Source organism: Epinephelus fuscoguttatus, linkage group LG16 (genome assembly GCF_011397635.1).
Source record: "Epinephelus fuscoguttatus linkage group LG16, E.fuscoguttatus.final_Chr_v1".
NCBI lineage: Eukaryota > Metazoa > Chordata > Actinopteri > Perciformes > Serranidae > Epinephelus > Epinephelus fuscoguttatus.
In genome coordinates this window covers 8,755,951-8,779,600 of record NC_064767.1, presented here as the reverse complement: position 1 = coordinate 8,779,600, position 23,650 = coordinate 8,755,951, and the positions used below count along the sequence as shown (strand labels likewise).

Below are 23,650 nucleotides of genomic sequence, written 5' to 3'. Positions count from 1 at the left end.
AAAACATGTTTATGTGCTTTGATGTTTAAAAACACTTTCTCCTTCTGAAAAAGCTCAGTCTGCTCTGATTGGTCAGCATTTCCAGGGCTTGCACATCTACACTCTCTGTATCTCTGCACCATAATCACAGCAAGGTTAATGACTGTAACAGAGTGTAGTGTAATAAATGCTGCTGAACCAAAATCTTCACAACTGGACATGTTCCAGAAGGAATATGATGCAAAATCAGGGAGAAATTAACAACATCAGCAACTAAGATTACAGGTTTCCCTGATGTTAGCATGTCGCTACATGTAGCAGTGTATGTGATGTGAACACTTGCAGTAGCGTGCCTGGAGCGGATGACCCTATAAAAAAATCTGTCACGAGCTGACATCAGCTTGTCGCGAAGGTAGAAAAACAGCTGGAGAGTATTCACAACAGTCTGGAGCCTGAGGTTTTTACTCACAGGGATCACTTTCACACATGTTAACCTTATCATTTGAAACTTTGTCCACATTTAATATGAGCAGAAAGTAAGGAATAATAATATCATAATAGGTCCTCTTTAAAAAAAGACTTGGCAATGTTTGAACTGAATGTTAACAGAAGGTTTGAGTTTTTAAATGTGTGCGTGTCTTCTAAAATTATAATGCCATATTTTGTACAATATTCAGAGACACAAAAAAAAACCAAGCCGCATGATTGACAGTGATTTTTAAAAAACCTGTTATCATGTATAACAAATCCTGTCATTGTAGCTGCTCTAAAAAAAAAAACCTAAAATTGCAAAGCTCTTCAGGCTCAAGCTCTTCCTCTCATTACTGCAAGCTGAATTACCTTCTGTAGTGTGGCTCACTGGCACAGGACTTCTGGCCTGAGAAAGTGGAGGATGAGAGAGACAGCAGGAGAAATAAGGCAATGCGTTTAATCATTTGCTCTCTTGATTGTGAGATGTGATACCATATATTTCCAAATAGTCGCCCGGTGGCAAATAGCCGCCGGGCACCTAATAGGCGCCAGGGGTTTGACCCCATTTTGTGTATTAAACACCGGTCCGATTAAACGCCCGGGCGATTATTTCCTCATTCATTGCCTCATGGCTGTCCCTCCTTCTGGGACTGTTTGCGCTATTATATTTACGCGTTGTTTGCTCCTTTTGTTGTTAAACAATTTTGAATAAACTCTGTGTCAATCCTGATATTCTAGTGTGTGCTGGAAGTTTTTGAACTCTTGACTGTGATTTATCCTGCACCAGCTGGCACCTAGAAGAAGCTCTGCGCTGCTGTGCACAGGGATTTACTATTTTTTGTACAGCTTCTACAGGCTCGCCATAGCTTACTGTCAGGACTCAGGGACCAGAATTTGGGATGGTGGACTGTCGGGATGGCAATATTTCGGTGTGGCGGCCTGTAACTGTTGGTTAAATGGCCCGTTCGGTTGGTATTCCGATAACTGGGGCTTTACTGGTATAATGCAATAGCACCACCCAGCAGTGAAACCTGTATACACATGTACATGAAAAAAATGACCCACTCTAAATGTTTAGAGATTTTTGTACACAAACTCACCCCTACATTATACAGTATTTTTGCACTAAAAAACATACTGGACAGAAACTGTAACCAAATAACAGCCTGGTGCAGGTCGGTGCAAAAAAAAAAAAAAAAAAAAGCCTTGAGCAAATAGCCCCTGGTTCTTTAAACGCCTGGGGTCAAAATCAATTTTGTGAAATAAACGCCCGGGCTGCTATTTGGAAAAATACCGTATCATACTAATTAAAACTCCTTAAAGGTAGGGTCTGGAGGATTTTCCAGTTGCTGTTTGTAAACACACATTCAAATTTGTCCCCTCCTATCAGGCTCAACTCTCCAGGGTGTACGGAGCCTGGAGGTACGGAAGAAGGCTTCACAGAAGAGGTTCAGGCAAGGCTCGCGCTGGTGCACGCTCGGACACGCTCGGGCACGGCACCTGCGCTCTCTCATTGGCTGGGGAAATCTCCGCCCAGAAGCGGTCCAAGCTCACAAAAACATTAAAATACAGTTAAAGGGCAGGAGCTCTGCAAACAGAGTCACCACCACACATGAGTAGAAGCCCATAGGTGATGATTAAGCAGGATTTCATTTGTATATGTCTATATTTTGTTTTGTTTGAAAATCCTCCAGATCCTACCTTTAAGGAAAGTGTGCAACCCTCATCTGTATTAAAGCATGTTAACACATTCACTGACTGGCTGCTAAAAATTCTGGGTAAAACAACAGTGACATTTTGTTCATGAGGAGTGGTGGACTGCATTTATGTTGAATGACATGTTTGGCTTTGTTTCGTCGCAGAAAAATGTCAACACAGAGCTGGAAATAAAAAGAAAACAAAGCAGTCTCTCTGGATTCTTTCACACCGCCCACAGAGTCAATGACTAATTCTGTGTCAGTGGAAAAGAGGGTGATCAAACACCTGCAGCGACTGCTGTCAGCTCAGCACTGTATTCCTTTTTTTTTCGTTTGTTTGTTTTCAGATCACAACAAATGGAGGGAATCAGGTGACACACATACATGAGGTCACTGCAATCTGCCTTTCTTCTGTTTTACTGGACCCTGAAGCAGAGAACTATGGGACTGGCAGGTAATAAGAGCAGGTTGTCAATAAATGTTCGCATGCACAAACACACATAAACAAGGTCAAAGGGTTCAGTCAGACACACACACACACAGTCCCAGGATGCAATAACAGACAAGCAAAATGCTCTTGAAGGGAAGTCACAGACACACACACACCTGCAGAGAGCTTGGCCAGGTACTTTGACACATCTGTTGAAATAGCATGTTCATCTCCAGTGATGTAGAGGGCATAACTCTGAGAGAGGAGAGACACACAAGCAAAGAAAAAGAGACACAGATATAAATAATAGAAAGCAAAAACAGAATCGGCATCATTTGTACACAAACCTTAAAACATGAGATTTTTCAAGCTACGTTAAAATCTGCAGTGATTGATGTTTACAATTTTTAAAAAATAAAAATAACTTTAGAATTATGTATCACCACATTTAATCTGTAGAGAACACACAGTTTATGCATGAAACATATATTTGCTTTTATCTGTCTATATGTGTCCACTTTAAAATGTTGAAATGTAGAATGGGTTCATGAAAGGCAGATACAATGAAAAAGAAATCTGTAAAAACTAATTGTCTGGCAGCCGGAGGGAGACTGAAGATACTGAGAGGCTGAGCAGAAAACAAATATTTAACACAGGAGGCTATTTGGAATTATAGGGAGGTGAACCAGAGGGCTAGCTCATTAACCATTTCTACTGTAATAGCATTACTCTTCCTTCTGCAGACCCCGGCAGACATTACATCCATCACAAAATGAACCAGTATAGTGTAAGGAGAAACTGTGCGAGGGTCAAAACAAAAGCTAGAGCGAGCAACCAAACATATAGTACATGTTAACATACTGTAAATGCACACACAGACTGACTGTTTGCATCCATGTCCCTCTGTCCAGTAATTAATTTTCAAGAACAGTGTGGTTGATATGAAGCACCCAAAAATTAGGCTCAGTTATTGTTACAGCCAATATTATCCATTTGCAGAATGCAGCGTCGGCAGGGTCAGACCTGCAGGCCAGTGCAAACTGCGCCACCTATAGGCAAAAAAAAGGAAAAGCAGCAAACGTAATGATGTCGATGTGCACCATCTATCTACACAAACTAAACCCTATCTTTGGCGCTGATGTTTTAATATTAATTTTAGGTGTAACTGTAACGATAATTTACACCAGGCACTGCAAGAATAGGGCAAGGAAATCATTAAGGGTCCCAAACAGCGTGATAACAACCCTTTTTCCCCCCTGTGGAGGTCGGGAAGAAGGTGTCAGATACACCAGGCCAGCAATGATACCCCTTTTCCACCAATATGGAACTGGTTCCTGCCCAGTTTCCAAATCTAATTTTGAACCATTTAGAGCATTTTGACAAAACACTAATTGGATAAGAGCCCAAAAAGCTGGCTCGCAGCAGGAACCAAAAAAAAATCCCAGCAGGTTTATCTTAACCTGAAGTGCAAACCATGATGACACCAGTGGGCGTGTCATGGAAAAGTCAAGTGAGAAATTGTCAGAAAAAAAGCATGCAGTGATCAGCGTAATGCATGATTCTGCTACTACTGTTAACTTGTGATGTGTTTTGTGCAATGCTGTCGATTGATAACACATCCTTGATGACAATGGTTCCTGGCTAAACTGGCGGAAACACGGGCTGGTTCGCTCAAAAACGCCAAGATTTCAAGAATCCTAAAAGGATCTAGTTCAAGAATCAAAGCTGAAATGGAAAACAAGGGGTCTGAGGGGCTCAGGAAGAGCTTCTATCAACCGACAACTGCAAACCCATGTGGATGTAAGTCTACCTGACTGAACAGATTTGTCACTATGAAAATTTCGATTTTCAATTTAAAACAGGAAATGTTACATATAACTGTTCATAAGAACTTTTAATACCGCCAGTTAGGATAAATGACACATAATTTGATCTATCTATATGTACACACTGTACATATCTATCTATATGTCCACATGTTTCTCTAAACTGTCCGTCTCACAGTCGTCATTGCCTCCGTCATCCTCTAGAGAAATAATGGCAGCAGGAAACAAGATTTGTTTTCAAGTGCCCTTTCTTTGTTTATAAGTGAAGGTTGAATCAGTCAGCACCACACACACATGCATGCATGCATGTACACGTCTTCAGGCGTAATTGCTCTTTATGTTCAAAAAAAGAATCACAGACATACTACACAAATAAATTATCTGACTGCATCTCAGTCAAAGCTGAACTCTTTACCCTCACTGTGTGTCTCTATCACACACACTCATCAGAAAGCCTGAGAGCAGGCTGAAAGTTTTAAAAGGCTGACAAAAGCTTCTCAAAGTTTAGTACAACACACACAGTGAGACATCACCAACATGATTTAATATATCTTAGTTTTTAACAGTCAAATCGCCTCTTTTGAAAGGCAAACTGCACTATTAAAAATAGACTTAACCTTTTTATAACAGCTGCAACTCACTTCCTCTGGCATGTAACCAAATATGAAAATATCCTGATTGTGTGAGTTGTGTGATTTGGGTGAAGTGGAACGTACGTCCCATTTTCTTTTTTTTTTATTGTACAAATTATGATGATCTAAGAGAGCAAAACCCTTAATTTGTATTGATTGTATTCAAGTCTGCCAACATTGTCTCAAAAGCCAGGAAAGGACTGACTATTTAATTAATATTTACTCTGATTTCTAAAGCACAATATAGGAAATGTTTTTGTCTGTCATATATAAAATGAATACGCAGGGGTCTGTTTCTGGCTTTCATAAACTGATGGTGTCTTGTAATCCCATGCAAGCCGAGCACAGTTGTATGCATGATGCAATAGTAAAAATGTCATTCATTGAAATATCTTTTAACACTACTCTACACTACTCTACACATTAACCAAAGAAATACATCTGACATAATTTGCTCATTGATTGTATGTCAATGCTATTTAGGCACCATCAGATCAGTTCTTGTAACATGATTGCAATTTATTTTGCTAAATGCTGTGATCTGACTACAAACAATATATTTATTTTTCCATATTTTTTGGAAGAACAATATATGTATGTGTTAATATACTTTTTCACAGCAATATTTCTCAAGCAGCAAGAATGTCTTATGTCTGAATAATAATATATATTTGGGAGCAGCAGATAGGACATACAGGTTTAAAAGTAGGTCTGTTATCACCTACTTTAAAAAGATTTTGGCATCTTTGTAGCCGGGTCATCTAAACCTGTGATTTCTGTCTGCCTCTACTGTTAACTAAGAAAGAAAGACACAAAAATGACCTAAAAACTTAAAAGTTGATATGATTTTCCCCTTAAGTGTCAGGCCGATCTGTTCTGTTACATTATCCATGTCCTCTGATGAATGACACAAATTTTGTTTTGGTCACATGATGCACATCACACATTCAAAAACGTTGAGATTGCTCAAGATGACAAATAAAACTTTGGTCATACCAGAACCAGCAGCCTGGTCCTCTGACAGATGCCGGGCAGGTAGGGGAAAGGTGGGAGCTCCTCCCCTCTTAAACAGCTACTGAGCCAGCTGAGCACACAGGGAGGCTCTGACCTTAAGTAGGACGGACGCTGCATCTGACCAATCAGAGCTAAGGAGGGACAGGTAAGGAGAAGGGAGACAAGGAGATGTATTTTTTAAAACAGTACAGATTAGGGCTGCCCCCTGATAGTCGACCAAATGTTAGCCAACCAGAAAGGTCATTAATCGTCAAGATTTCATTGGTTGCTTAGTCACCAAAAAAAAATAAATAAATAAATAAAAAAAAAAAGTGAAACTCTATCAGGAGCTGCAACTTGTCAAAATTAATCAAAACCTATATGACTGGACCATGCGGGAATTTAATTTGAAAGGACAGACACAGGAAGTGTCCACGCTCAGCAGTCAGACAGGAGTCAGGTTAATTTCCAGGGCTGGTACCTGCGGTTATTCCACAGGCTAGTTAATAACATGTCGGGCAGGAAATCCAAAGTGTGGGATCATTTTGAGAAGGTGAAGGACGAACCCAAGGTGATATGTAAACTCATCTTCATTGGTCGACTACAAACATGACATATCATCTGAAACATGGAAGTAGCTACATGCCCATTAGCCCACAGCGTCATTAACAGGCGGCTCGCTCAGTGTGTGACGTGCACTTGGAGATAAAATATAGGCCTATATTAATGAAGGTTCATTGTACGGTTTTGTATTTCTCTGTAATGTAGCACAGTGTTAACAATGTTACTGATACTATTCTTTCTCACACCTTCAACTCAAACCACCAAAATATATCATTTAATCATTACATTAATATCGTAAACATGCAGGGAAATAGTCGACTAATGGCCCTAAATGATGACTATTGGTGGACTAGGAAAATTCTTAGTCGGGGGCAGCCCTATTAAGATTAATGGTTATTTTTCTTAATTTAAAATACTATTAAGAGGAAGTCTGTCACACAGATTTTGGACAGGTGCTTACAAACAGTGGTTACAGGCAGAACTTCACTAGTAGCAACTGAAAGGCACTGAACAAGATTTTCCTGTGAAGTGTCTTCTTGTTATTCAGTCAAACCCTGTGCATATCATTCACTGATTAAGACTTATAATACAAGTACCCCCAGACACACAAAGGATCACTGTAGACTGCAGTCGGCCTTTATCAGCAGCAGGCCACTCTGCCCTCTGTTTCACTACAACATGTCTTGTCTGTTTCCTGACTTGATACCATTATTAGACCATCAAATGAGTCTTACCCTGGTCAATGACACAGCTCTCGGTGAAGCCACTAATTAATGACGGGTAGTCTCTCCAGTACAGATCCACGTACTCCTCCAACTGGAGGTCTCTGCAAACAAAGTGAACAGTTGTTATATATTAACTGTACAACAATACCTCCACATGCATGAACACATCACAAAGTTTTTAATCTTTAATCGCTGGGTTATTCAGTCTGCTTTGTACCACGTCTTTTTATAGTAAACTGCTGCAGGACATTGAATCAAATCTAAAAATGTCTCCACATTCTCATAGAGTCTCCGTGGCATTTAACTTGTTTTTGAGCAGTAATTAAACACGCGCTGTGAGTAATTAACAGCTGTGAGTCATGACCATTCAGCTTTACAACAGATAATCAATAGTTTTTAATCCTGGTGCTAAGACCTGACTCCCACACAGTGTTCAGCTGTGTGTGAGTGTGTGCATGCACGTGTGTGTGTGTGTGTGTGTGTGTGTGTGTGTGTGTGTGTTATACACTGGGAAATAAAATGGTAAAATATATGTAAGAACTGTGTATGCGCGTTAAACTAATCATTGATGTAAACCCTTTATCTCTTCTGCTTAGTCTTTTCTATTTGTATTTCTGTCTGCGTTTAAGTCCATAATACACATACACATGTAAATAGGCCTTGTGTAGCTTTCTTTTCCTATTTACTTTATATGTGTGTGTTTCTGTTGATGCAAATAAAGTTGCATTGAACTTATTATAAAAAATATAACCACTACACAATTGCCATAAAAATTATGACACTGTAGCTATTTCCAGTTCTGAGGCAAAAAAAAAACTGTCAAATTCTGACAGGAAATGCACTTTTGTTACTACCTAAAATTAAAAACCTTACAAATATTACTACTAATTACCAATACCATTAATATCATAATACCTAAATATTTAAATGTGATATTAAAGGTACTGTTATTAAAAAGAAGAAGAAGAAAAAGAAGCAGGAGAAGAAGGAGAGATACTTAATATCCAATAATTAATTCAATTTTGTCACTCTGTTGCTATATACACACAGGCCTGAAATACACACATGCACAAACAGGATCTATGCATTAAATGGAAAGATGTCAGGCGAGGGGGCTGCCTTGGACAGGTGCCCCGAGCAGATGGGAGTTTAGTGCCTTGTCAGCAGGCAGGAACCTCTCCAGCCACCAGTCAATGCCTGATCTAGACAGAGACTTGGGCCGGCAACCCTCCGGTTCCCAACCCAGGTCCCTATGGACTGAGCTACTGCAGACCCAAATTTCTGTTTTTTGAGGTTTTCACATAATTCTTTAGCTTCCCAGTAGTGTTCCTAATGTTGTCAAATCCAAACATTTAAATTTTGGTTGCAATCGGTATGTTTTAGTGTCAAAAGAATATTTTCCTGAGCCCTGCTAAAAACGTTTTTTTCACGTCACCTGATGTAGATTTCTGCATGATCACGCCGCTGCATGTAAAAACGCTTTTGTACTGTGCCTCTTTGTGACTGATCCTCCAAAATAGCAACATTGCTGTAACCCCCTGACCAGCTTGGAAGCTAAGCAACATAGTGATGTGGACGCCACGTTAGTTTGGATCTAAAAGTCACAAAAAAACCCCACAAACTAATTGAGAAATTCCAGCAACAGCTTCAGTTCCCTGTCAAAAAGGGTTGTCTAACAGCAGTGTAAAGCATTGAAAGTATTACACTGACTATGGTTAAGTGCCTCATACAACCCTGCTTTAAAAAATCCTCACTAACCCTTTCAGTTATTATTAATAACAACTCACCACACTAACATACGTCACTGCTTTTTGCTAACAGCTGAGTGGGCGTTTCCATTTGAAAACTCCTAAATGACGCAGATGGACCCGCCCTTTAAAAACTGAATCACTCCTGAAAAATGCCTAATAAAACAACTGGGATCATTTCAGCTTAACCAGTTGGCCTCATAAAGCAGAAAGAGTGTAAACATTTGCACCATAATTCACAGCAGCCCACATACTAATCAACAAAGGCCAATTACTCTGAAGAGCACTTCACTCTCCCACTCCACCTGTTCTGTTAGCGGTCACTTACCGACCTGTTGAGGTTTATTTCTCAGTACATGTCACTAAAGAGCCTTGATTACACGCGTGCTTTGACTAAAAACAATGAAATGTTTTATCCTCTGGGCCAGAGTTAAATGTATTTGAGAGAAGGTGGGCCAGGTTTTGTTTGATGTGATAAAAGGCTCAAGTTGTTTCTCTGTGTTGTGACCTTTATGTATTAAAGCAACAGTTTCGCACTTACTCAGTTCTGTGTGGGCATTATTTCCCTCCTTATATCACTTTATAAACATAAAATACAGACTCTACTCTGCACAGCCAGCCTGCACCAGCCACACGCTATTAACATCCCTTGTAGCAGATAATAGAGACATAAATACACACACACACACACACACACACGCAGGCAGTGGTTACCTGGCCAGCTGTTGCAGCAGACAGACCAGTGAGGAAGCTCTTGCTCTCTGCAGCTCGTCCAGCTGCAGCTCCTGATAGAGCAGATGGAGAACGTAGAAAAGAGCAGGGATGTGAGGGAAGAGAGGAGCTGAACTGTCCAACTTCAGAGACGGACTGGAGTGAGGGGACACCTGAGACAGAGGAAGAAGAGGAGGGAAAAGGGAAAAAATTAAAACAGTGAGGGTACAAAGCAAAGAATGACATAGCAAACATAGCAATCCTGGAATTGTTAAAAGACTGAGTTGCTTACAGAAGACAAGTCCACAGTTTCTGTGGTGAGAGTATTGGAGCAGACAGGCTGAGAATTCATCTGACGGTGGTAATGAGACCCCAACAAGTAGTCCAAGTCCTAAAGAGAGAGGAGACAGATACAAAAGCCAGTGTAACAATGGGCTCTCTAACCAGTCAATGTTTTGAGTATAGAGCATATCATAGAAATAGAATGAGAGTAGAGTAGACATTCTCACTCGCATCAACACAGAAGGATATTCCAACGAATGGCCATTTTTATGTGTACCACTGTCATTGCTAAAAACTGCAACCACTGTAGCGGGCTGACGTCCATATAAACTTCAATATAAACTGACATGCGGTAAGTTGTGGACTCAGTGACAACCAAACAAGCAGTGGAGTAGTAAGAAGCATGGAGAGGGGTCTTTTGTGCACTATCTCCATTGCTTTGCTGCTTGAGGGGAGTTGAGGACTGCTGGATTTAACTGTGTCATATTTCTATCAGCAAAATTATCTCCAGGACACATTGCTGCTTTCCTGATTGATAAATATGCAGCTTGTTTTGGAGTAAAATAATAGGAACATTCAGAATTGGTGCATTGTTGTTTCCCAAATGAAAAAAACAGACATTGCAATGTATCTTATAAATGTGTGTTAGTGTATTTTATGTCTTTTTTGTGTATTAATGGTGGCTGCAAATCATCACCACATCTGGGCAGGGTCACAGACTGATGGGGTCAACAGCATGCGTCAGTTTAATCAGGCTTATGCAGCTCCTCAGATCAAACACACACACACACACACACACTCTCACAACTACACAACACAGCCTAAGCCTCCAGCTGATTGACATTTGACAGTCATGTTTTGCTCTGATGAGAACTCCACACAGATTACTCAACAACCTTGCACTTTTAAAAAGGATATTTTAAAGCTATTTCATTTATAATTTTCTCCATTATATGACATTTGTATTTCAGACACACACTTTCCACTGGGTTAACAGGGTTTATTTACAGTGCTGGGCTTTCCCTTTGTCCAAAACCATTCTGGTGATCTTTTCTTTTGGCTGTGATTTACCAAACCACATAAAATTCTGAAAGCGAAATGACTCATTTGACTGGCACGTTATATTTGTTTTAGTCTCTCTACAAATACTTTATTTATCTTATTGTTATATTAAATGTTTCAGGTTCTCTTCCTAAATGTGTTGCGGGCATTAATATTTACTCACAACCTAGAAACATACAATAAACTTTTAACTAGCTTAAAAGTGATTTCCAGGATGCTGCCAAAACCTTTCAGAGAAAACGTACTTTGTCATTGCTATTGGGCCTATTATGCATCTATCAACAGCATCCAGATTAACAGTTGAGATATTAAAGAATATTTCCTGCTCTAGTTTTAAAATTGAGAAACTTTACCTTTCACGAGTGTTTCTTTGAGTATTTCTTTTCCACACACATGTAATATTTTTGACATTACAGGTCTACAAGTTATCTTAAACTATAAATCAAAGGTGATCACTGGTGCTAATTGTGCCACAAACTTGACCACTGATCACACGATCATCACACACCTCTTCAGAGCCGCCATCAGAGGGACGAGCCTTCTTGGCTGCAATCACCGGAGAGAGAGGCACTTCAAAATGCAGCTGCGGTAAGAGGGAGGAGGACAGAGAGCAAGGTCAATACATGCACATGAGTGCTTCAAGTTCAAATAAGAATAGAATAGAAACACTTCTACATCTGACTCACGTTTCGTGTCCACGCCAGACGCTCTGTGTTGTAGCCCATCAGTGTCATGAAACACGTGACAAACAGGTTCCACTCTGCGTGTGCGCTGGGACCACCAGGGGCGTTGTAGATGTTATACCACTTGACTAAAACCTGTGTAACAACATGTGGACTGTTTTTTCACAATTTATTAAAGCCAACTTAAGTTTTTCCATTAACACAAAACTGTTTTATTTCAGCAAAGGAAAACATTCCTATCAATTTACATGTATGTAACTATAAATTAAACAACAAGAATACAGTTGGCTACCAAAGTAGTGATGTAAGCTTGGGATAATGGTTAATTTGAACATCTGGTTACATTGATCCTCTGAGTGAAGAGTCTCTGCACATGGTTACACATTCCTTAAGTACTGACCAATAAATAATGTCAGGCCAGCATAAGTTTGTCCACAGGCATCTAAAGAATTATCCATGTGGCCTGATGCGGTTTTTCCTTGGAGTCTTTACCAGAATTAATAAATTCTCCAAACCTTCATGGCAGCTTCCTTGGGCAGGATGAAACGAATCGCCTGAAGGCATTTCCTCACTGAAATACACCAGAGAAGAAAAGGGACAAACCTTATGAACAACAGTCCAGTCCGTCAGAGAGTTGAATACAAAATACTGCTGTTGGTTTATAAAGCTCTGAATGTTTTAGGGCAAAAAATACATTTCTGATCCTCTGCTACATTATGAACCATCCACACCTCTCAGCTCGTCTGGGACAGGTCTGCTTTCTGTCTCAAGAGTCAAAACTAAACATGGAGAGACAGCGCTCACTTTTTATACACCAATTATCTGGAACAAACTCCCAAAAAAACTGCAAGTCTGATGTAGCTCTGTTCTTTTAAATCAAGACTGAAGACTTCATTTGCTACTGCCTTTCATTAAATCAAACAATTATTCATTTCTTAAGATTTTTTGGGGGGGGGGGCTTTTTTTGCCTTTAATGACAGGACAGCTAGTGAAAGGGGGAGACAGAGAGAGAGAGTGGGGACTGACATGCAGCAAAGGGCCGTGAGCTGGATTTGAACCCGCAACCGCTGCAGCGAGGCAATGCCTCTGTACATGGGGCGCCGGCACTATCCACTACGCTACCGTCGCCCCACATTTTTTCCATTTCTTACACCGCACTTTAACTACTGGCTCTTTAATGTCTGTGTTAATTGTATTTAAATGTCCTCTTAAAATGTGTTTCTTTTGCATTTTATTAAGTGCTTTGAATTGCCTTGCTGGTGAAATGTGCTATATAACTAAACATGCCTTGCCTTACAATGTGGTTTCCAGAGTTTAGAGATTAACTTTTGAGCTGTGATTTATAATCTTAAAATGACAGGAAAATGTGTTTACTTTGTCCTCCAAATCTCCTCAAATCTACACCACAGTATGACTTATTAAAAAACAGATTCACATACATTCTGAGCTTTGGTCAAAATCACCCATGAACATGATATCATTCTTTTCAGAGTTGAGTTTTAAAGATTTCTTGGGGTCACATGAGACTTTCTAAGGACCAGTCTAGTCCAGAGGTTAAAGAGACGCTAGACGGTTTCTGCACAGAGGGCGGCATGGTGGTCAAGTGGTTAGCACTGTTGCCTCACAGCAAGAGGGCTCAGATCTGCCAGCCAGCTTGGATCCTTCTGTTTGCATGTTCTCCCTGTGTCAGCATGGGTTTCCTCCAGGTGCTCCAGCTTCCTCCCACAGTCCAAAGACATGCAGGTTAATTGGTGACTCTAAATTGTCCGTAGGTGTGAATGTGAGTGTGAATGGTTGTCTGTCTCTATGTGTCAGCCCTGTGATAGTCTGGCGACCTGTCCTGGTTGTACCCCACCTCTTGTCCAGTGTCAGCTGGGATAGACTCCAGCCTCCTCACAACCATGTACAGGGTTAGGTGGTAATGGGTAATGAATGAATGGTTGCTGGTTTGAATCCCTGGAAAAACTCAGATAACTGGTTTGAGAAAGAAAGTAATTTCTAGTAAATCCACATGAATGGTGAAAATTTTGTCAGTTTTTGACAGTCTTGGATGAATAGAACTTTAAAAATCACATTTTCTTCATGAAACAGATTTTTTCTGGGGGGTTTTGGGCCTCCTTTCCTTAACACCAGCAAACAAAAAAAAGGAAATTAAAAAAGAACCACCATTATAACAGTAATTACTGTTACTATGTCTCCTAACAACTCTGACCAATCAGATTCCTAATCAACATCACCAGGCTATCTTAATTGGACATCCAGAGTGGGAAAGGTCAGGGAAGAGGTGGATAAATGCCATTTCATTAGAGGGAGAAAGCCTCGTCTGTAGGATCGATTACTAAATAATGGGGAGCAACACATGGCAAAGACACAGAGGTAGACGCACACGAGGCAGATAGAGTCATACACACACCTTAGTGATGCCGAGGCTTTAAAGAAAAAAGGTGAGCTTTAACAAAAGCAAGAGGAGATTAAGAAACTTGGCGGTTCATGGTCGGAGCAGAGATCTGAACAGAGCCAGGGAAATTAGTGCTAAACAAAAGAAAGGCTACACTGACAGACCTCAGCTTTAACTGGCTTGAAAATAAGATATATCGTCAGTGTAGTGCATGTTAATTTATCCTTAATTACTTGGTCATCAGCTAGTTTTTGCTAAGGAGACATAAAACAAGACTGAAAATAGCTTTTTGACAAGTGTATGCAGCAACAAGTCCTTTACAAGAACATCAAGACGTCCATTTTACCAGCTGAATGGACTTTTCTACAACAGATAAATGCACAAGCAATTTTATATTCCACATCAACATGTTAAGTATGATAAAACAATATATTACAAAGCTGCAGTCTGAGTCAAATTAAGTTTGACTTGTGTTTTACACAACTTGTACAGGATGCTAAATGTTAAAAGAAAGCTGTAATTGAATTTAAATGAGGAGATTTAGATTTTATTTTATGGGAATTGACAAATACATTTAGTTAAAAATTGCTTTTGGTTGTATTTTCACATAGTGGTGATAAAATGGTTATTTTTTTGCAAATCTGTTTATTGTATCTTAAAAATGGTAAATGTCATTGGAATCTATATTTTTATCTATATCAATTAAAACAGCTGTTTGAAGAGGTGGTGTGAATTTTATTGCCCTACGGAACAGACAGTTTGTGTGTTAATTTGCTAATTAACTGAGGTTCCCACACAATACATTTCTCACGTGAATATGTATCAGCTCATGCACACACATTAGCCTTCCACACTAACTCCCCCGGTGGATAATTATTCACATCTTAAAGGGTTAATTTAAACTTTCCTGTGTAAAACATAAAGCTCCACAGGAAGATAATCAGTGGTCGAATTGAGGGGGGATGAGGGGGGATGTCATCCCCTTTGTTAGAAAATTGACCAAAAAGCATCCCCCTTTTTAACCTTGACCAAAAACCATCCCCCTTGTTAATCTAGAATCTGTCTGTGCAGGCACAGGCATAAGTTGAAAGAGGGACACAGGGGACATGTCTCCCGCACTTCCCGTATCTGTGCCCTCCGTCCCCCGCACTTTTTACAGCCGTTACAACTGTTCAATTCGTTTTTAACATGTGGTAATATGTTTTTCCAAGCTGTCTTTAAACACACCATGTGTAGGCAGCGCCAGGCGGCAGACACACGCTGTCATGTTATCAATCACGCGCACAGACGAGAGGTGTGCCGCTGGGCAGTACCTCTGTGTTAACTATGTTCAGCAAACCAGCCAGCAAGAAGCAAAAAACCTTGCACAGTTTCTTCCAAACAAACCGTGTAAGTTGAGTAATGCTGTTGCATGTAGATAATGTTAGCTAAATGATGACTAATTAATAGATGCCAATATATCAAGTTAAGCTAGTTAACAAGAATATTAATGTTATTGTTACTTATGTTAAATCGCTTGCTAGCTAGTTTCATTCTAGAAAAAAACCCACTCCTCCTTAATAAGAACTTCTGCTCACTATTGCTTTGCACATATTTTTTAAATCTTTATTGCCACAATAGAAAGAGCAGGGTCAGGGAGGAGACAGTGGACCAGAGGCTAGCAAGGATGATCATGCAGGGTTTTCACAGGAGAGATTATAACTGGCTGAGAGAAAATATCTAGAGTACAAAAGTGACTGTGTATTTATAAATTTTGCTTTGCACATTTATTATCTGTATCATTGCAATAGATAGAAGAGGGACAGGGAGAAACCAGTCAGGTATCAGGACAGGGACCTGACAGCAGCACCAATTATCAGCCCAAGGCTTCACAGGTAAGGAGAAATTATAACTGGCTAAGGAAATGTCTATAGGATAAGAGTGACTCTAAGATTAATTTTCACAGCTATTTCAGAACTACTCTTATTTATACTCTAAAATGTTTTTTGTCTGTACCGCAATAGCAATACTACTGCATTATTTGTGTTTTTTAAAGGCAGCAGGTATAGGTCATGCCATTTTTCTTTATCTTGATTAATTTTGCACATCTGTGCTGTCATATTTGATTATATGTGCACGCTAAAAAATCAAAGCTACATTGCATCCCCCTTGTTAAAAATTAACAATTTGACCACTGAAGATAATAAGTGTATTTTTCTCTAAGAGCTATACATGGAAACTTCCCTGATGCTTAATCATTATCAGTAGGATGCTCAGTGCGTGGGTATCTGTGTGTGTGTGTGTGTGTGTGTGTGTGTGTGTGTGTGTGCCTTGTAATGGCATCCTCAATACATCAAGATTATACGTCACTGTGTAACAATGCTTTTAAACCTAATTTACCGGACCTAACTGCCCTGACTCAGCTGTGCGTGTGTGTGTGTGTGTGTGTGTGTGTGTGTGTGTTTAAAGTGTACATTTAACAACAGAAAGCATTACTGACCAACAATGACCACAATATCTTATCTTCTTTAATGTATGTGTGAATAAAGGTCTTTTTTTCTGCATTCATCTTACAGGTGTGTTTGTGTGTGTGTGTGTGTGTGTGTGTGTGTGTGTGTGTGTGTGTTTGTGTGTGTGTGCGCGGTGTGGTCTGTGTGTGGTATGTGTGTTGGTTTGTGTGTCTCACCGAGCTCTGAGGTAGCTATCTCTGGGATGGAGATCCTCAGCATCGTGCCACTGCTCAGTTCCTAAAGAGAGAAATTGTGCACAAATTAAATTTACATACGTTCTAGCTCTGTTCCAACAACAGAAAGCAAATTTGGAAACAGCCGACATTTTGACCCGTCATAGAAACAAAAGCACAGGCATTAACTATGGCTCAGTTTAAGTGTCCCAGTAAGCAATGACAGTGACACAGCATGCACAATTACCAGCACCCTGAAACTGAAGCAGCTAAATGGAATTCGACCATCATTAATCTCATTATTTACACCTGTGCTCTTCCTGCTGTGATATGTCAAAATGTCTGCTGAGAAAAAATTGTCTCCCACAGAGCGAGGAAACCCCTCGACAGACTCCAGCCTAATAGAAAAATAAATTGGTGCGTGCAATGACTCATTGTCTCCAAGTCCAGACACCAACTCCGGCACTGAATCACACAAGGCTGAAATCTGCTGCTGCTACTCTCTGTATCACATGACACGTTCAAGCATCACCCCAATTAGTAATGTCTATGGCTGTCACCTTACTGTTGGGTGGTCGACTGGTTGGTCAATATGCTCTTGTCTGAACAAATTCCCATTGGTCGGTCAATCGCTGGTGTTACCTTAATAAGGTTGTGTGCCCACGAAAGCATTTCTTGTCCCAGCTGAAAACGGCACCTGTTGCTGTTCAGCATTTGTAAATGTCCTCTCTGACTGCTGGTCTTTGTGGCATTTGTCCCACCTATTCTCCACTGTGATTGAACAGCTGGTGACGGTGACGAGCGCAGCACTTTACCTAAAATTAAACATTCTTCAACCTCGTTTTTAATTGGAGAACGGACAAATAATCACAGAGTACATTCAGTGTCATATTTATCACAATGGATTTATTTTACTAAGTCTCCAAAAGACCGCAGTTCAAGGTTGGATTATTAAGCCTCTGAAAAGAATACATCACCCTGGAGCCCCCTGGAGTGGCAGGATGGCTGACACTAGCTTCTGGGCTAAAAATAATAAGCCTCTCTCGCATGTAGCACTAAGGAGATATTTAATGTAAGTAATAATATGTTGTATGTGACATCATTAATCACAAAGTTAACTTCTTTAGTGTCCAGTATGTCAGATTTTTCTCATTTCTCAGAAACCACCTCGTGCATGAAGCTCAGGTGGAAAAGTGTTACAGCGTGCTGATTATTTTCAGATAATATTACACTGAAGATCACATTTTTCATTCGAGGCATTCCACATGCAACAACACAGAGTTTACTTGCCCTGAGACAGGAAAAAAAACACTTTGGTGGACAAAAAGTTAAGTTCATCTGTAGATAACGCGTGCAGATTTTTTCCCTCATCAACTGATCAACTGGTTGAAGAGCGGGTAGAAATTCAGTCAACCAAGATTTTCTGTGCTTTTCAGTTCAACATGGACACATTCAAGGGAAGACTGACCAAGCAGTGCCACCTGCACACATATCTCTACTGAGAGACAAAAGGGATGGTCAAATGTCCATTATTTCTTGAAGAAATAGCCCACCACACTGAGGGAGGAAGAGGCTTTTTGCCAGAGGGTGTGGATGAGCATGAGACGTGGCTGTAAAAGTTAAAAAAACGGGCTCATGAGAAGAGCAGCAAAACAGAGGGTAACAAATTTATTTCAATTATTTTTAACAGTTGTGTTACAGGGAGCGGCACGGTGGTGCGGTGGTTAGTGTGTGGTCTCGCCTCACAGCAAGAGGGTTGCCGGTTCGATCCCCTTCTGTGCGGAGTTTGCATGTTCTCCCCATGTCAGCGTGGGTTCTCTCCGGGCACTCCGGCCTCCCACAGTCCAAAGACATGCAGATTGGGGACTAGGTTAATTGGTAACTCTAAATTGTCCGTAGGTGTGAATGTGAGCGTGAATGGTTGTCTGTCTCTATGTGTCAGCCTCTCGCCCGATGTAGCTGGGATAGGCTCCAGCCCCCCCGCGACCCTCAAGAGGATGAAGCGGTTAGAAGATGAATGAATGAATGAGTTGTGTACAGAGGGAAAACAGATCACAACATGTTGCTGCTTTTATGTCACATTCTCTCCAGCGGGGTTGGTCCTGTTCTCCTCATTACTGATTAGAAACCCTGATAAATAAATAAAGAAAGAAAGAAATAAACTGTCCACCTGACAACATACAGACAGCAACTTCAGCGAGCTGCATTAGCAAACAATTAGTCCTCAGACTGACACATTAGGAGGTCAAAAGGAAAATCAATGAACAGAGGCAATATTTCAAAGAGCAGCAGCCTGTCAGCAGACACTGTTTTACACTCCTGCACAGGGTGTTGATGTGCATGAGGAAAGGAAACTGTATTTTCTTGTGCGTATTTTGTAGACTCCCGAGGCTGAGGAGACCGTCTATACCAACCTGACAGTCACAGGACTGACCCAAGAGGAAGAAACAAACACACAAATACTGACTGCTTTGTGGACCCATTCACAAATATTAACAGGCCTGAATCACGCTCACACAGACAGACACACACACACACAAGCACACCTGACTGGGCACAACCCCTTTGGGGAAATTCTCACAGTTGTTTTCTTGTTTTCTGTGAATGATCATAACAGCAGCTGTAGTCTCATCCACTTTTTGTGTGTATAATTTCTGCAGTGTGAACCAGAACACCAGCTTCAAAAGGTCAGACTACATCTCTTCATTTCTACGAGAGAATATATGTTATGAATCAATTCAACCTCGCCACTTCTAAACTTCACGAATAGTGACTGTTTAAACTGCTGCAAATAAAAGAATTAAACATGATTCTGGAGTGGCGAGCAATATGTTTTGCCACAAAGATATACAGAATATTATTGTGGTGGATGTTTCTAGAAAGGTTTTCTTGTTCTTTTAGTTGAGTCGTACAGAAATTGTAAGAAACCACTAATCTCAGCATATCCAGAAGTCTATTTGTCTTCGTGTACATGTACTCTAGGTAGGGTTCATTTTGATGAAATCCATTAAACCAAATTCTTTTGCTAGGAAAAAGCTTTAAAAAATAAAGACATTTTTAAATAACTTTGTTAAACACTATTATGGTATGCAACATGTGAATGAATCAGACACACACAGTAACCTACCAGAGTGACCCGGTTGCAGACAGGGTCCCGCAGGGCTTGGATGTAAGGCGTGGCGTGTTGGAAAGTGTAATCTTCCAAAAATGAACCTTCATGGTGTTTAATGTTCGGACTCCTCGGCTCTGACAGTGGCGAGGGCATAATGGCCTGGAGGAGAGGGAAAGTGAGCAGCCAAGATAAGGTGACAGAATGTAACTCCTAAAATATGTCGTAAATAAACAAGACACAGGTAAAGTTTGAGAGGTGAAATGTTTTTGGGAGATAATTTTGTGATTACTTGAAGCAGCAAAATGGAATAATTATAAAACAGGGAATCAAATCAAGCCTCCATGTTGACTGTGAAAGATTGTCTGGCTGTGTGGAAATTGTTCCTCAGATGGTACAAGATTGAATGGCAGTTATGTAAAGTAACACTGGCACAATCTGCATTATTGCAAAAAAAACAAAAACAAAAACAAAAAAAAAAAACAAACCCAAATTCAAATTATTGAAATATGTTTACAGCACAGTACCTCATCCAGTCTTTGGAGGTGCTTATTGCCAGCATTGGCCGGCGTGCTAACAATCTCCGCTGGCGTGCTGAGGTGCGAGAGGTGGTTGGTGAGGTTGAAGGTAGGTGACAGGAGGCCGGGGACAAACACCTTACTGACCTAGAGGAACAGCAAGACTGAATGTCACATCTTTATCACACAGGTATTCAGTTCAATATGCAGAAATTACAGTTAATTGTCATCTACAGTGAGTAAAGACAGCGCCGTATCAAACTCGTCCTTACCCTGGTGATTCCTGTGTAGAGAACCAGACTGCCACAGGCCTCCAGAACCAGCATGGCATCAATATTCTGAGGACCAAAGTTTTGTCACAAATATGTTAAGACACGAGTGCTGCAACTCACAGTTATTTTCATTATCAATTAATCTTCCTCATATTCCAAATTAATCAATATTTCCCAAAGTTTACATAATTAAATTGCTTGTTTTGTCTGAACACCAGTAAAAACTCAAAGACATTCAGGTTTACTATCCAAGAAAACCAACAAATATTCACAGATACAACTAGTTTATTTTAGCAAAAATGCTTAATCAATTATCAAAATTGTTGATGATTAATTTTCTGTAAATCACCCAAATGTTTGTTTTCTGTGAGTCAGGCTTGTTAACATCACTCATTAGAAGAAAAGGTGAGCAAGTCAACAAATAATACTGTATTATAATTCACCCTGGATTTTTTTTTTACACCAAGGATTTCCCTCAGTATTGAAGATTGTAATGTTTTTAATGCTGCTCTTCATTTTTTTAAGTTAGACTAGAATTAGAGTACCTTATAATAAGCACGATTTGCATTCAGTTCAATACTGGTAATTAGTCTTGAGGTGTTTGAGTCACAGATGTGATTAACTCTCAAGGTTAATTGTGGAGTAAACCGCTGTGTTGCTTTAGACACAGATAAGACTTTGTTTTCATGTTTTTTTTCCCAGCTTATGATCAATGCTTTGTGTGCCAGACAATATTACCTCAGACATAATTATTACAAATCAAATAAAACAATAACTAAAATATAAATCCTAATCAAATACAAATCATTTTCAAACAAACAAAAACTGCAACTTAAACGCTGTCTGCTAGAAAAAAAAATGGAAACTGAAATCCAAAATCTAAAACTTAAAACAATAATTACAAAAATATAACTATACAGTACAGCTCACAGATAAAAACTTCAGTGATCTATCAATCAGGTGCCATCCTTAACACTGGATGTACTGTTGTCTTCTCTAATGATGGTATCCAATAAAGTCTTCAGAGGCAGAGACTTAGCTGAGCTAAACATTCACACACTGGTTTCTAAAGCTAATGGGAGCAAGTAAAGACCTAAATATATCCTAAACATCCGGATGCATTAAAGAGGATACAGTAAGACCTCCTACGCCATGTTCACAACTTCACACTTCCCACACAACAATTTGATGTTCAATAAATATGCTGATGCTACGGTGGACCGGCAATGAAATCCATACAGATATCAAAAATAAAGACACAAAGCAAAAGCAGAGGAGTCTGTCTGTAAATGTTCAGAGCTGCAACCTAGATTGTTTTAGAAATCCAGCCCTACATATAGAATATTTTTAGTATAATTCATCACAGCTTGCAGTGGTGGCATATACCATACTACAGTTATTTGCAAGTATTTTAGGGTGCTTTCCCACTTGCCCTGTTTGGTTCAGTTCAATTGAACTCAAGTTTGTTTGCCCCCTGAGTGCGGTTCATTTGGGCAGGTGTAAACACAGCAATCACATTCAGGTGTGCACCAAAACAACCATACTGAGACCTTCTTGAAGAGGTGGTCTCGGTCCGGTTACAAACGAACTCTGGTGTGGTTCGTATCCTTCGCCTTCTCTCTGTAAATATTATTAGGCTTAAATATTGGGATCTACCTGCAGAGGCTCTGCATCTTTGGCAGGGATGGTGGTGACAGAGGCAAAGATGAGCTGAGATGAATCGTTAGTCTCAATAAACTTGACACATCTGTGGAATCAATGAAAAACATATTAACTTGTAAATAGAAACAGTGGAGGTCAAGAGAGTGATTATGAAGAGAAAGAAATACTATGTTTATGCAAGTGGAGTTTGGATCAAATATTGTGGTGTAGGCTACACTGTGTGTTTGCTGACCTGAGCTGTTGGTGAGACTCCACCAGGAAACAGAGGTATCGGTTCTCACAGAGGTCAGAGGTCAGGAACACTTTAGATGCCTGGCTGCTCATCTCCCTGCAAACACAAAAAAGGTGAAGACTCATGTGAAGCCACAGCAGTTATGACAGTTAGTTTACCTACAAAAGGTCAAGAACTTTGTAGTCAGTTGGGATGCTACTATATATGATGCTCTGTTTGAGATGCCGTCAGTGACAAGCTGATCCTGATACCTACACACCTTAATATACCTATGCATACCGAAAAGTTCAGGTGCTATAAAGAACTAGAAAGCTAAGCAGCCGCATTACTGAACTCACCAGAATAAAGGCCATCACTTAGAAGTCAAACTTGAAATCACATTAAAATAAAACTATCAATAATTCATTCTCAATAATTGCCTGTCATTGATGTAAAATCATTGTGAGCCTGCGCAGACTCTGCATCTGTTTTCAGTAGAGTTCAGTCCTGATAATTACCTGTGACAGCCCGCTGTGACCGTCTCACTCCACAGCTGCTCCATGCAGAGGTCAGGTACGATGGGCTCCATCTCTGGCACCAGCATCGTCTCGTTCACCGTGCTGTTGGGAGAGGGCAGCAAGCCGTGGTGCCCCCTGGGGGATGGGGTGTGGAAAGACGTGTTGAAACGACCCACACCTGAAAGGGATGGAGCCGCCATGCCTGGAGAGTGGGCGCGGCTGGGATAGAAGGATGGAGGAAGAGAGAAGGGAGATAGCATAAAGTAGAGTTTACAACCACTGGTAATGCAGAGGAGCGAAGTTTCAATGAGCAGATATTCTTTTCTGAATTCTTTGTTCTACCAGGAACATACGCACAAGGACAGGGTATACAGGACAGGTATATCTCTGCCAAATGCAAAAATATATGTGAAATAAATGTGTGAAAATCATGACTCTGCAACCTCTTAAAATTTGTCTTATGAATTAGGTATCCATGCTGACATTTTTTCTTTATC

General features: G+C 40.2%; 1 protein-coding gene across 2 annotated transcripts in view; it reads right to left on the bottom strand.

Moving 5' to 3' along the window:
• Positions 1-23,650, bottom strand: part of anapc1 (anaphase promoting complex subunit 1) — a 68,040-nt gene that overhangs the window by 36,782 nt on the left and 7,608 nt on the right. For both annotated transcript variants that reach the window (XM_049600116.1, XM_049600117.1), the window contains exons 11-26: positions 23,154-23,372; positions 22,657-22,752; positions 22,419-22,509; positions 20,763-20,828; positions 20,500-20,637; positions 19,991-20,134; positions 16,867-16,927; positions 12,319-12,374; positions 11,807-11,938; positions 11,629-11,703; positions 10,069-10,167; positions 9,780-9,949; positions 7,327-7,418; positions 6,032-6,180; positions 2,754-2,832; positions 820-856 (exon numbers count right to left, since the gene is read on the bottom strand). In XM_049600116.1, coding sequence (XP_049456073.1) covers positions 820-856; positions 2,754-2,832; positions 6,032-6,180; positions 7,327-7,418; positions 9,780-9,949; positions 10,069-10,167; positions 11,629-11,703; positions 11,807-11,938; positions 12,319-12,374; positions 16,867-16,927; positions 19,991-20,134; positions 20,500-20,637; positions 20,763-20,828; positions 22,419-22,509; positions 22,657-22,752; positions 23,154-23,372 — 1,704 coding nt within the window. The remainder of the gene's footprint in view (positions 1-819; positions 857-2,753; positions 2,833-6,031; positions 6,181-7,326; positions 7,419-9,779; positions 9,950-10,068; positions 10,168-11,628; positions 11,704-11,806; positions 11,939-12,318; positions 12,375-16,866; positions 16,928-19,990; positions 20,135-20,499; positions 20,638-20,762; positions 20,829-22,418; positions 22,510-22,656; positions 22,753-23,153; positions 23,373-23,650) is intronic.